Source organism: Taeniopygia guttata, chromosome 2, assembly GCF_048771995.1.
Source record: "Taeniopygia guttata chromosome 2, bTaeGut7.mat, whole genome shotgun sequence".
NCBI lineage: Eukaryota > Metazoa > Chordata > Aves > Passeriformes > Estrildidae > Taeniopygia > Taeniopygia guttata.
Window position 1 is genome coordinate 46,121,594 of NC_133026.1, and position 13,085 is coordinate 46,134,678.

Genomic DNA, 13,085 nt, shown 5'->3' on the forward strand with positions numbered 1-13,085 from the left:
GTTCCTTTTGGTCCTTAAATATGCAGAATGGTACACAGAAAGCCATTAGTGAATATTATAACTGTGGCAGTAGAAACATTCTGCAGGGTGGGCTATAGATGAGAATACTTTAATTTTCAAACATCTCTCAGCCTTTTTAACATGGGAAGAATTTTTCTTGTTCCTTCAATTCCCCCCTTACACCAATAACATTTGCTGACAAATGCAGTCTTATTTGCAGCCGTTAATTCTTACTTGTACAAAATCACCTGAGCAGTTTTCCAACTTTTTTTTCATTTAGAGGTAGCTTTTGTGTACTCTTTCATTAATCATAAAGGTTGCTTTGGATTTGACTGGACTTACGAGGTCAACAGACCTTGAATTGGAGGAAGAGAGTTTTATGGTCTACTGAGAAACCAGTTTTACATGGAAATGAAATACAAGAACAAGGGTTGGAAAATGTTAAAGCTGTGGTATAAAGTAAAACATACCTGTGTGAGCCAAGGACAGAATACTAGCCACTTTTAATTTCCTGACTTTTGTTAGCTTGTAAGTCAGTGCTTTTATTTAAATGCTTTTGCCTGCATTTTTACAACTTATTTGGAGAGACGTATTGGCCAACTTCTGAGCTACTGTATGCTGACAACAGTTAATCATGTGTTTCTTTGTCTTTAGTGAAACTCAAGATTCTTATGTTTATGTTGTTCTTATTTTTCATGATTTGTAGTATAATTAGGAGTGGCTGGCTTGGCTGTTTTTGGTGCTTTGTACATATTAAGTTTCATTGCCCAGTATGTGGGAATGTAGACAGCATTTACCAGCTCATTAACCTCTTTAAATTGACTGCAGAATGGATGATTTCCTGTCACCATCACAGATCAGTGGATGCATTGCATTCTAATGGACTCTTTCTAGAATATTTGAAAAATGTTCAGCTACTACAGCATTGATTGATTGGCATGATTTTTCTGATTTATGTAGTTTTTGTTCTAGTTTATGGATTTTTTTTATGGGGGGCAAATCCAGATAAGATTATAGGTTAATGTTGTTTTTCTGAAATCAGAAAGGCAAATGCTGACTAAGAAAAACTCACTAGGTGATCCTTTTCCTCTACAAAATGTAAATTTTTTATACACACACATCACATTTCCAGGACACTCAGCACAGAGAATGTTTGGACAAGGATGAAGTGCATATGACTGTATGGTCTCACTGGTGTAATTGCCACTAGTGAGCGTCGGCCCTGGATCTGTTCTTAGGAATTTAACAAGATCAGGAAGCTGGTCTTTGATTTTCTGTGATAAAAGTAGTGTCCTTCATAAAAGCCATGATGTATTAAATTGAAGAAATCCATAAACCTTATTTGCTCAGTGGGTTATGGCAGGGTTGATATTGTCGTTCTTTCAAACATTGCTCTTACTGAGTCATGGAAATTTGTATATGTAGGCAATCTTTCTGTTCAGCTGAGTATTTTCAATCAAGCAGAACACATCGTGAGAAAGAGCTTAAAAATGAGAAGATTCTGGGTTTGCATTAATTACAGCTGGATACCTGAGTTTTCTTTTCTGAGTACTCACCTCATAAAGGGCAAGCTTGGTGTTACCTTCTGCTAGTTTAGCAGCAAGTAGAGCTGAGTGATTCCAGATTGTCATGTCAGAACTTTTAAAGTCACTAAACTTGCCAAAATAAGTTGCAGCTAATCAGGAGCATTGAGCAGACACTGATACTACAGTGGTTAAATACACTTTCCTGTTCATGTAGGTACATACATAGAACTTGCTTACAGGTGGCTGAATACTAAGAGATAATATGAGTCATGAAGTTAGCTGGCCACAAAGCCCTTTATATTACTTGCTAACTCTATCCAAGCTCTGTAAGATTGTCATGAAAGGATATGAGAAAGCTTTGTGACTGTTTTGCAGTTCATTAATTATGGATGCTGTGGATTAATCACATAACTTATCAGAGTGTAATTTAAGATTCCAGAATACATCAAGAGGAGTCAATCTGCATGTCATACTGCAAAAATGAGATAGGTGTCATGTATTATATTTTATGCATTAACTTAATAACCTTGTCACAAATAATAGGACTTTATCTGGATTTCTTACTTAAAGGAATGCCTTTGATTTGTGTGTGTAAAACCGCAGTACAGGTTACAGACTCAAAGCTAACTTTTAAACGTGTTATTCAAGGTGCTTATTGAAAAGAAACTTACTTGCTTTTACTGAGTGTAATTTGTTTGTTTTAACTGGAAGTGATTACTAAGCTGGTCTTTTCATAAATATTTACAGCTTGACACTGCTGAAATCAAAATCCCTGTTCATCACAGCACTGACACACATGTGCTCATAACTTAAGGTTAATTGATCTGATAAATGGGTACTGAATATCTGTAGCTTTGTGTTGCAGTCCTCTGCTATTGTCATATTATGAGAATCTGTGATTACATTATTTTTTCTCTGGCCTTGATATATCATCATATTATATATTACATATTATGATTTTATTTAGTTCTCCATTCTGTTCTTAATTTTAAATGTCACAACCAGGAACTTCTAGTTTTCAATTAATGCAATGACTGAATTTAGCTGTTCTATCACATACTGTCCATATATTGTTATTAATGAAACTAGATTTCTCTGTTGACCTCAATATTGGAATAAGTTTGCTTTTTCAACTTTTGCTTGTACAAGTTGAAGTTAGATGTTCATGACATTCATTAACCCCAAAACTGTATTTTATGTATCAGTATAGTTTGAAAATTCTCAGTCCATGATTTGTCACCCTATTCTTAATGTCCTATATCATATTGCAGTTCACCTAATTTTATTTAATTTCCTTTTCTCAAATGCAGGGTTGGGAAGAAACTGTGGATGCTGCAGTCTCTTACTTGTTAAAAACTTGTTTGTCGAAGAGCTCCAAGGAGCAGGCCCTGACTCTCAGCAGCCAGTTGTCCATGCCCAAAGATACCAGCAGACTGAAGAAGAACATCACCCTTTTCTGTGATAGATTGGCCAAAGGCGGTCGTCTTTCATTAAGTACAGACTCGGCCACTCAGCAAGCTGCTGTCATGCCAGGTAAAGACATGAAGTTCATGAATGTTCAGAATCCAAAAGATTTATTTGCATATTAAAACAAAACATTTTACACATTTTATTTTCTTGTTTGATTGCAGTTTGTTTTTCATTGATTGTGGAAATCAAACACTGTTGGTGTTACTGACAAGTAGAATGACTTAGGTAATAAAATAATTTCAAGTCTGAAGTTTTCTTCTCATTTTATTCAACACTTACTGTTGCTCTTGCGCAATATGCACAGTAATGCAGCAAATGAAACACAGGTGGTCATTGTTATGCTGAAAATTCCTATCACTTATTTCTTTGCGCTTTCAGTTGGATGTGTGCATGTGTATGTTTCTAAAGTGATGGCAAAAGGAGGAATCCTGTTTTCTTCATAAAGAAACTATATTTGTATTAGTGGCTTTATGGCATATCCATATGATAAATGATGAAGTAGTGATAATGCTATATAAAAAAATCTGCAACTTTAGATTAGAAAGTACTAGTTGACTGGGTGATATCTCATGGAAAGCATGAAATTGAAGATGAAACTAATTTGAGTATGTGTTGAGTAATATGTAATATGTAAATCTGTAACTGTTTCTAAAGGAAATTTTATTAGTGTTCTTTTCTGTATTCCTACTTTTTAGTTCTAGTGGGAGCAAAGTTACACTTTTTCTGTAGTGTCTGAAGTTTAGCATCTTTGTACTGTTGCAAGACATTTTCTTCCTGCTGTTTTCCTCCAGTGAGATCGATAGACTCTTAGTAAACAGCAACTACTCCTGGTGACTTGGAATTTTTTTCCCCCCATCTTTCTGGTCTAAATCTGGATTGGCTGTTTGTGCAGCTTCATAATCTCCTAAACCATAATATCACTACAGTCTTTGATGTCAATACCTTCCTTCTCCTACAGCAGTCCTCTACATCTGTAAGGAAAAGTTTATATTTTATATATACATCATGCTTAAAATTGGGAGTTTATTTTTTTGGCTTCATGGATCTTGTTTTTGATAAGGATTGGAGTAGTGTTAGAGAAGTATCTTGATTATCAGTGTTTTTGTTTTCTTTCATTTTGAAGAATAATGAAATTCGTGTTTAATATGAATGGTCTGTACAATGTTTCAGCAGCTCTAAAATCCTTGTTATGAGCAGCCCTCCTTTGTGTGTGCCACAGTAAAACAGCTGCAGACTCTGTAGCTGTAGAAAGTCTATATATTAATTTACTTTAGTGTTATGCTGTTGCCATATCTGGAACCAGACTTATACTCATGTGAAGTAAGGAAGTGAGGCAGAATAAGTGTCATATTTGCTTTACAAATTTCTGTTAGAATTTATTTGCAAGACTAAAATATATGTGAAGGGCATTTAATTTGTTGAACTTTGATTATATAACCATTGTTTTTCCTCTTAAGAATATTGAAAAGGGGTAAATAGCTGCAGTTCAACTTTTTCCCTCTCAGCTAATAAGGTGAATTGATTTAATAAGGAAATTCACTTCTTCTGATTCAGTTACTAGTGTTATTGAGTTCAAGGAATTAGATTATGATTTTGTTAGGAAAAGAGTAAAATTTGTAAATATTATAAACCAATTAGAAGAAATAGCATTCTTGATAGACTTTGCATTTACTCATTAACTGTTGAAAGAATATAATTTTTGAAAGAGGTCAAAAAAAAAAAGTTATCTTAATTAATGAGAAGCTCATTAGAGAGAAATGCTTCTGTCAAATGCTCAGAGTAGCATAGTGTTTAAGTAGTTAACCTCCAGCAGGATATGCTGTGTGATTTGAAACTCTGTGTGTTTGTCTTTGAATGGACTGAGAAAACTTGGAACTTCTTTTTGAGAATAAAGGTTTTACTGACACTTTTTAAACATGTTTGTCTTGTCACCTGTTCAGGTTTTCTCTGGCCATCTCTGCCTTGGCAAGTAATGTGGTCTGTTAGAAGCAGATCTGCAGGCAGAAGGAGTTGAGTCTGGCAGAATGACTTGTGTCTTCTCTGTGTTTCAGAACTAGCTCTGTGCCTGTACTGGTTCTTCATTAGCAGTTGGATTGCGCTAGGTACATTTCTGGAATGCGTCTGCCTGGTTAGATTTACCTAGAAGAAATTAATTCCTGTGCTCAAGACCACTCCTTAATATGAAAACGGAGCTATAAGTGGGGATGATCAAAAAATTTGACTCACTGTTGAGTCCAGCAAAAAGCACCTGTTGTGTCTACACATGGAAGAAATTAGAATGATGCCTTATAAAGGGAAACCAGTGTAGAAAATACCAATGCTGTTGAGTCAAAAGCTCTTTGATAATGCCTAGAAAATAGAGGAACTCCTTTTCTCAGCCCTTAAAGGAGAGAACTGGAATAGGTAGGAGAGAACGAGGTAGAACCATATGTGCAGAGGGAGACTGAGAATTGTATTTGTATCTGAGGATTTATGGGGCAATACTGGATGGTAATGTAGGGGAAAGTTCTTTAGGATGTTTAAGCTCCAAGCCAATCCAAAGATGGTCCCATAATTATCCAGAAGGGTAACCAGCATTAGCTTGAGGATTTTGTTCAATGCCATTTTTTCTTAAGCCCAGTCTTCTTCTTAATGACTAAAATCCCTTTTCCCTTAGCAACCAACTTTAAAAAATTTCTTTTAAAGTGCTTAGGACGCTTCTAGTATTGCAGCACTGTAGCAGTAAGCTCAATTTCTAGAAGTTATATTTAATACATTCAAGATGGTGTACCCTGAAATCTAGAGAAATTGCCTGAAGCCACACTGAAAAGCTGATGATTATCTTAAAGTGTGATACTATTTGAATGATGCCTTCAAAAGTAGTTGTCAATATTTGTTGTTAATCCAAAAGTATATGTTAGAGGTAGACCATGGTCTCTTCTGGGTCTGGTTTTGTTCACTATTTTAATAGCTTCAGTGATGGAATATGGGCATGAATGTAAAAATTGTGGCTTTGCAGCTAGCTTGCAGTAATTTGAGGCATGTTGAGAGAGCAATAATGCTGATCTTGATAAATTAGAGGAGGATCTAAAGACAATTTTCAGTTGAAGCAAGTGCCAAGGACTCTAGCAAGTAACAATCTGACAAACTAAAATTTGAGAAATAAATCCATAAGCATTATTGCCATAGGATAGGCTCGTGGGGTTATGTTGGACCATGAACTGAATAAAAGACAGCAGTCTGTTTTCACTAAAGGTGAATTCCAACTTTGGGTTGTAGTCATACGACTTTTAATGAGGAGATATGATTATTTCTTTCTATTCTTCATGAGTAGGATTCACAGGGGAGCACAATTTAAGGAAAACCTAGACAAATTGAAGAGTTCAGTTTTGTTTCTTCTGAGGGAAAAGTAAAGAGAAATTTCAGGGGAGACATGATAGTTTTCCAGTATGTAAGATGTTCTTATATGGGTGATTAAAATTTAATCAGAATCATTGGCTAAATGCGATTATAGCTGTAAACGACATCAGGCTATATCATGTACTGTGTTGCCTTTGGCAGTGCATAAACGGCTGGATGAGACGAACGGTGAGGGGTTAAGGGCGTGGTGCCAACCCAAAGTGTGGGTCAGTGCCAGGGAAGTGCTTGGAAAGGTGCTGTAGACCACCCACATTGTCATGTATTGAGTTTAATGGGTGAGAATTTATAGCATAAATCCTGATGACCTGCAGTGAGTTAATTCTGTAGCTTTTAATGGTCTCTTATAATATCTGTGTGTTGGTGCAGGATTGCTTTTAAAATCTTGATGAGTATTAAGTGTGGGTGTTTGAAAACTTGTTTAGATGTCAGTCTGATTGGAGGTCTGTTTACAATATTGCTTTACCCATATTTTAGGAAGCTCAGTTAATCTTTGACTAGAATTCTGTCCTGCTTTTCCTATAGTAGTTCCTGATGTGATGTGCAAATAGTGCCTGTATCAGTTCAAGGCTTTGTCCAAGCAAGGATTTTAAAATTTAAATAATGACTTTATTTTTCTTTAGACCATCCTTTTTCTTCTGCTTTGTTTTTTCAACTCGACTTCAGTAATTTTTATCTCTTGTGTTCATTAGGAGATAATTGTACTGAGTTTTAGCATGATTTACTCACATAGTTAAGTATAACTGGAGCAGTAGAAAAAATATTATTTAACCAGAAAGTCAATTACTGATCTCCATCACTGAAATCTATGGAATGCCAAAGACTGTCATCTTCCCAGGTGGCTGAATCCTTAGAACTAAAATTATAAGGAAAAGGAGGAATATTTTAGGAGGAATAATATTAAAAAAGTCCAGGAAATGGGACTTATAAATAGTTTTATATAAGTGTAATATTTGAAAGTTATGTATAAAGTTAGAGCTAGAAGGTGAGATGAATGCCCATCTATTTTTTCCCTTTGTGTTCCAATGGGGTTAAGGGATTCAGAACATCAATGACAAAGTTTATCTGAACTCATAAGCACCTTGAATGATATCTTGATAGCTGTTACAGTAGCTTAGTGTCCTTGTTGGAATGTTTTCCTAATGTTTGATATGCATGGTTTTTCCTGTAAATCAGAGTGTTTTATTCTGACTATTGAAAGTGGAGCTGGCAGTTAATGATGTTCTTTAATTATTTAAAACTTTGTAATGTTTTTAGTCCGTTCCTCCAATAACTTTTTTTTAATAATAATTATGACAAAATCCTAGCATTCTTTTTATGAATGATTTTCAATCTTATGCTTTGTTTTCCAAAATGGAATACTTTTCCTTTAGCCTGTGCAGGACGTATATTGTACTGTACTCTGCCCTATCTTAATTTCAACACCCTTTTCTACAAATTTGTTCCCTGATAGATGTTTCCCATTCTGTATTTATACAGAATCAGCATAGTAGTGTTTACTTGACTAGATACTTTGTTTTCATAGTTTTTTAATTTATCAAGTTGATTATAGTTTTATTTTGTATAATAATGGTTCTACCATTTAGGTCATGAACGGGTAAATGCAAACTTAAAAGGCAATGTTCTTTAGCACATTAAGTATATATATGCACCCAGAATCTATATTCGTACTTTAGAAGACAGATTTTTCTAGGGTTTCTTTTCCTTGCATAAGCTTATAAAAACCTGTTTTCAAAACTTGTGGTGGTATTTATGAGTGAGTACTCCTCCTTTGAAAGCTGTTTTCTTCGCTGGAAAGCTAGGATGAAACCGAATGTGTCATATTCCTTAAGGAACTCTCTGTTTACATGCTATTAAAATTGGGGAGAATGTTAGTACTAATTGGAAAAACATGTGGATTTGAGATCCTGGGAGAGTAATATTAATTTATATATGAGAATTAGGCATAAATATTGCTGCAAGTTCTTAATACACTGAGTGTATCTGAAGGAAGAGGAGTAATAGTTTGATCTGAAAAAATAGGATTTTTATAGTTGTAAATTCCTCTCTTACACCTTTTATTATGAATTCTTCAATGGTCATTAATGGAAGGGAGCATTCAGTATAAGTCAAGTTCTCCAACTTTAATAGACTTAAATTTAGAATTTCTTGAAAAATGTAATGGCTTCCATTTGTACTCACACAGGTTCCAATCTGTGTTTGTAATGTTATCTTGGTAGCAATTACAGTAACTTTTTTTTTCCCTGGAGAAGTTAGAATCATGTAGCTTGAATTTCAAGTAGCATAAAGAAGGCACAGATACAGAAGTTGGCCCTGAGGCCCAGACAATGCTTTTGAACCACCAGCAGATACTTACAAAAATCATGTGAGGCTGGCGGAGCATAGTTTGAGATCTTTTCCTGTAACTTAAGTATTGTGAGCTTGATACCATGATGCATTGTCAATTTTTGTAGCCTCTCATGATGGTGCAAAGAAGTGTATAAAAATATGGGTTGTTTCTCACTGATGTGACACAAATTCAGTGCTGTTTATTTCTGCAGAAGACTATAGTCCATAATGAAGTATGAGTCTCACTTAAGATATTTTCCGTATATTTCTGTAGGAATAAAATATTGAACTACTTTTTTGTTTTTCCTTTAGTAATCCTTAAAATAATGTTTTTGTTTTTTTTTTATTTTTTAATTTTAGTTTTAATATATTGGGCGTTCATAAAGATTTTTAGGACTGCTTATTAAATCTATGTAAGGAAGAATATTTACAAATGTTGTTGAAAGTACTTGAAAGGATTTTGTAGACTTGAGCACTGTTCAACGCCAACTGATGAAACAGGTGGTCATTGTCCAATCTAGATTCAGCCTTTTACCCATCTTTATCATAGTACCCCTCATCTGTTTCCACTCTTCCCTACCTGCTTCTGTTCAAGTAGCATTTACAAAAGTGTCTAAAGAACATTGGTAAGTATCTTTGAATGCAGGAAATCTAAATCTTAGGAATAGTGCTTATTTCTCATTGAAAATCACTTTGCTAAGGACTTTTTTCTTAAATGTACCTGGAGGATTTTACTACCCAAAGCACATTATAATGTGTCAATTAATACAGATTTCTTGGCACAGGCCCCTAAATATGAAATTGACATTAAATGATTTGTAAGTTGTAGGGTAAACTCTAACTCATCTTTTCTAACTTCCTTAAGATGATACAGGTTGATCAATTTAGTAACTTTATGGATTTCCCTGGGAAGTGGGTTGTTTATAGTCAGTAAAAAGTTATTGTTTTAATGTATAATATGAAACTGAACTCATAAATAGAAAGACAGTAAGATTTTTCAGGTAAGAAAGACAGTAAGATTCTTTTTACATTTGATGGCTAAATTTATTTAAAATATGTATATGAAATATAGCTATGTATTGCTGAAGTATTGCATTCAGTATTCTTCCTTTTCTTAATTGCTCAAAACTTGTATTTACATGTTTTGGAAGTTAATACATATTTGCAGGTTTAAAAGTTGTGTACTACTTGTATTGAAACCAAACCAGATCTATCATCACTGTGTAAGTCTTTTTGAAATTCCCATATTTTTCATACTGCCTTAAGGTAAACATACATTTGGTAAAATATGTACTGTCTTCTCCTTTTAGTTCTTCCTTCTAGTAAGGCTTCTAGTATGACTCTGATTAATTTTTTTCCCCTTCTGGTTTTCCTCAATTGTTTTCTGCATTTCGTCTCTCTGCATTTGGCTTCACTGGTTTCCTTCTCCATCCTGTGCCCCTCTGATGTCCATGCAACTACATGCACAGTCCCTTCACTGGGACAGCTGGAGCAAGTACTCCCATCACTAGCCACCCAAGGGAGTAAATAAGTCCAACAGGGAGAGGTGGCAACAAAAGGGTAGGAAGACCTTTTCCTGGTCAGCTGTCAATCTGGGGCCTCCAAAGCAGTAACAGCAGGGAAAAACCTGTGGTACCAGTCTGGATCTATCAGGCAAGGAGATTTTTCCAAGGTTTGACAAAGGCACAACAGAGACTAAATCCATAAACAATGCAATCATTGTGTACTTCTCTGTCCAATTTGTGCAGCTCTGCATGGCTGAACTCTTGTGCCAGTTTAACACAACTTTCTTCTCTCCATCTGATTGCAATGATAATCACATAAGAATTATAAGAGCAAAGAAGCTCCCTCTGACTCTTGCAGCCCTTAGCATTGTCATGCACTCCTGTTAAATTGCATTGGGTGAGCTAACAATGAGACATGCTATAGTATGTAATGGAACATGATACAATGCTGCAGCTTTGATTTGACTTCTAGTTCTTTGTTTTGAAAATATTTCTTCAGAAAATCATCAGCTATTTATGATGGACAGTTCTACCTTGATATAAAAGCCTAGAAATAACTGAACAGTAATATAGCAAACATTTTAAACTAATTGTTTGGGTTCTATTTTCGAGATTAAAATATATCCCTTGTCCCATAAAGCTGATTTAGTGAAAAGGAAGGGGAGAAGCAAGTCATTAGGGAGAATTTTGGGAGAGCTTGCAGCAACAAGTTTTTGTGGTTCCTTAAGAAAAGCTTAAGAACAGTTTAGAGGAGCCAGAAACTTCATTGCTTGGCTCTCTGATGTGGATCTTTACTCTTTGTATTTTCTTTCCACTGTAACTTCCTTCACTCTTTAAAACTTTTATTTCTATTTTTTTATTAAATTGGGTTATTTATTTATGTGGAAAGGAAAATTGAACTATGCAGGAGATAAGTGATGTTTCCAAGGTCATACTGTAATACCTGTGTATAAACAGAGTTCAAATATGCCTCGCAGTCTTGTTGTAGCTCCTACGTGCAGCTTTTTTTAGGTGTTTTACTGTTAAAACACAGATTAAGACATTGTGGTGAGCCTAACAACACATTGCAGCTTGTTCTTACATCATTTGGCTTGGTTCATGTGAGTACACTGAAAACAGGAACTCTGAATGTCAGACATGGGAAGAAAGTAGGTAACAATGTCTGAGGTGGTCTTTAATTTTAATTCACTTGGTCAACTTTCATCACCCTGCAGGACTCAAATGATATTTCCCCAAGTGATTAATTTTCAGGGATTATATAAATAATGGTAAAGCATTTGAATATTTTTTTTTTAATTGAAATGAAAGCACTGATAGAAAATAGAAGCTTTTTTTTTTTTTTTTTCCTCAGGGCACTCTAAGTTGCAGTGTTGTGAAAAGGGGAAAAATAAGATGGAAGAGTAACAAGACACATTTTTTTTGTAGGGTTGTGAAAAGATTTTTATTATGTTGTTTAGAACATCTCCCCTCCCCAATTGATATTACAGCTGGCAAAAACCACAGGGGAAGGGAGTACAAAGGTTAAGAAGGCTAAAGCAATAACAATTTTTAAAAAATGAATAATTTAAAGAGGAAAATGTCATGCATAATGAATAAAAAAGAAATCCCTCTTGAGATTTGAGATTCATTCATTTGTGGTACTATGAAATTTAGTTGGCAGTATTGCAATTCCAACTTGCCTCGACTAAGTACAGTTTAGATCAACACATTAGTGCCTTGGTGAGCATGATCCTATTGCTGGCTCTTTGCGTTGAAATTAAATTTTAATATGTCCTACTTAGGTATAAGTGGTCACAAATGATTCATAATGTTGAGGTAAGCTTTTGGTGAAAATAATTGTCAGTTGAAAAAATTTACCCTAATGATCCTGCTTGTCACTGGACTTTATTTTCTATGTTGTTTGAAACCTTTAGAGACCACAAGCAAAAATAAACTTCTAAAGTCTGCATTAATAAGGTGATTGTTCAAAACTATGAAAAAAGTATTGCTAATGGAGAAAAGTGTACAGTCTCTGACCTTCCATTTCAGAATATTCAATAATAGCAGGTAAAAACAGGTAAAGCTAAAACCTGGACAGTTATTTTAAGAGGCTGCAAATACTGTCATTTAAAAAAAAAATAAAGCCAAACTTTAATAATGTAGCATAATAATTTTATTTAAGGTATGATAATAATGAAGATTCAGTCTTGTATGTCTAGTTAGTCGTTTGATTTCCACTTACCAGGTTTCTTGGTTCCTATAAGTTTTTGTTTCCTGTGATATTTGAAGAACAGCCTATATGATGAAGTGCACTGGTATTTGTACTTGAGCTGCAGCCATTTGAAGACCATAATTAGCTCTGCAGTTTGCATGACATTACTTTTCCTTTGCAATCCCTATCTGGACAAGACCACCAAAAATTACAGGAGTTGTCTACCTTTCTTAAGTACAACCATGGCAAATTATCCATCCACAAATAGTTATAAGTAGAGAGATGATACAGATGAATGAAGTAGGATATGTCAAGTATATTGACTTAGTTTCTTCTGACTGGGAGTAGCATCCTTCAGTCAGCAGAGATGCAGCTGCTTACACATCAGGAGATGTTGTGGCCATTATTTCAGGTACCACAATCCATTTATTTTGCATTTGCTATTCTTGGTTTTTTGGCACATTTAGATTGAGTAAACCTGATTCTCTTTTGCTGCCATAATTTAGGTGCACTTTAGCTGAAATTGCTAGTGTTACATTATTATAAACCGCCTTAAGCAAGTGTGACCAGAAGGAGGTAGTTGTTTGCATAATTATTTTTTATATATGTTATCACTGAATTTGTCTTACAGCTTTAGTCTTCAGTTAAAAAAAATCAAGTGAATGTTTG

General features: G+C 34.8%; 1 protein-coding gene across 5 annotated transcripts in view; it reads left to right on the forward strand.

Moving 5' to 3' along the window:
• BBS9 (Bardet-Biedl syndrome 9) overlaps positions 1 to 13,085 on the forward strand; it is a 292,130-nt gene that overhangs the window by 137,708 nt on the left and 141,337 nt on the right. For all 5 annotated transcript variants that reach the window (XR_012054621.1, XR_012054622.1, XM_032747134.3 and 2 more), the window contains exon 21: positions 2,837 to 3,059. Coding sequence is in view for 3 of the 5 variants with exons in the window: in XM_032747134.3 (XP_032603025.3) it covers positions 2,837 to 3,059 (223 nt within the window). In the remaining 2 variants the exon portion in view is untranslated. The remainder of the gene's footprint in view (positions 1 to 2,836; positions 3,060 to 13,085) is intronic.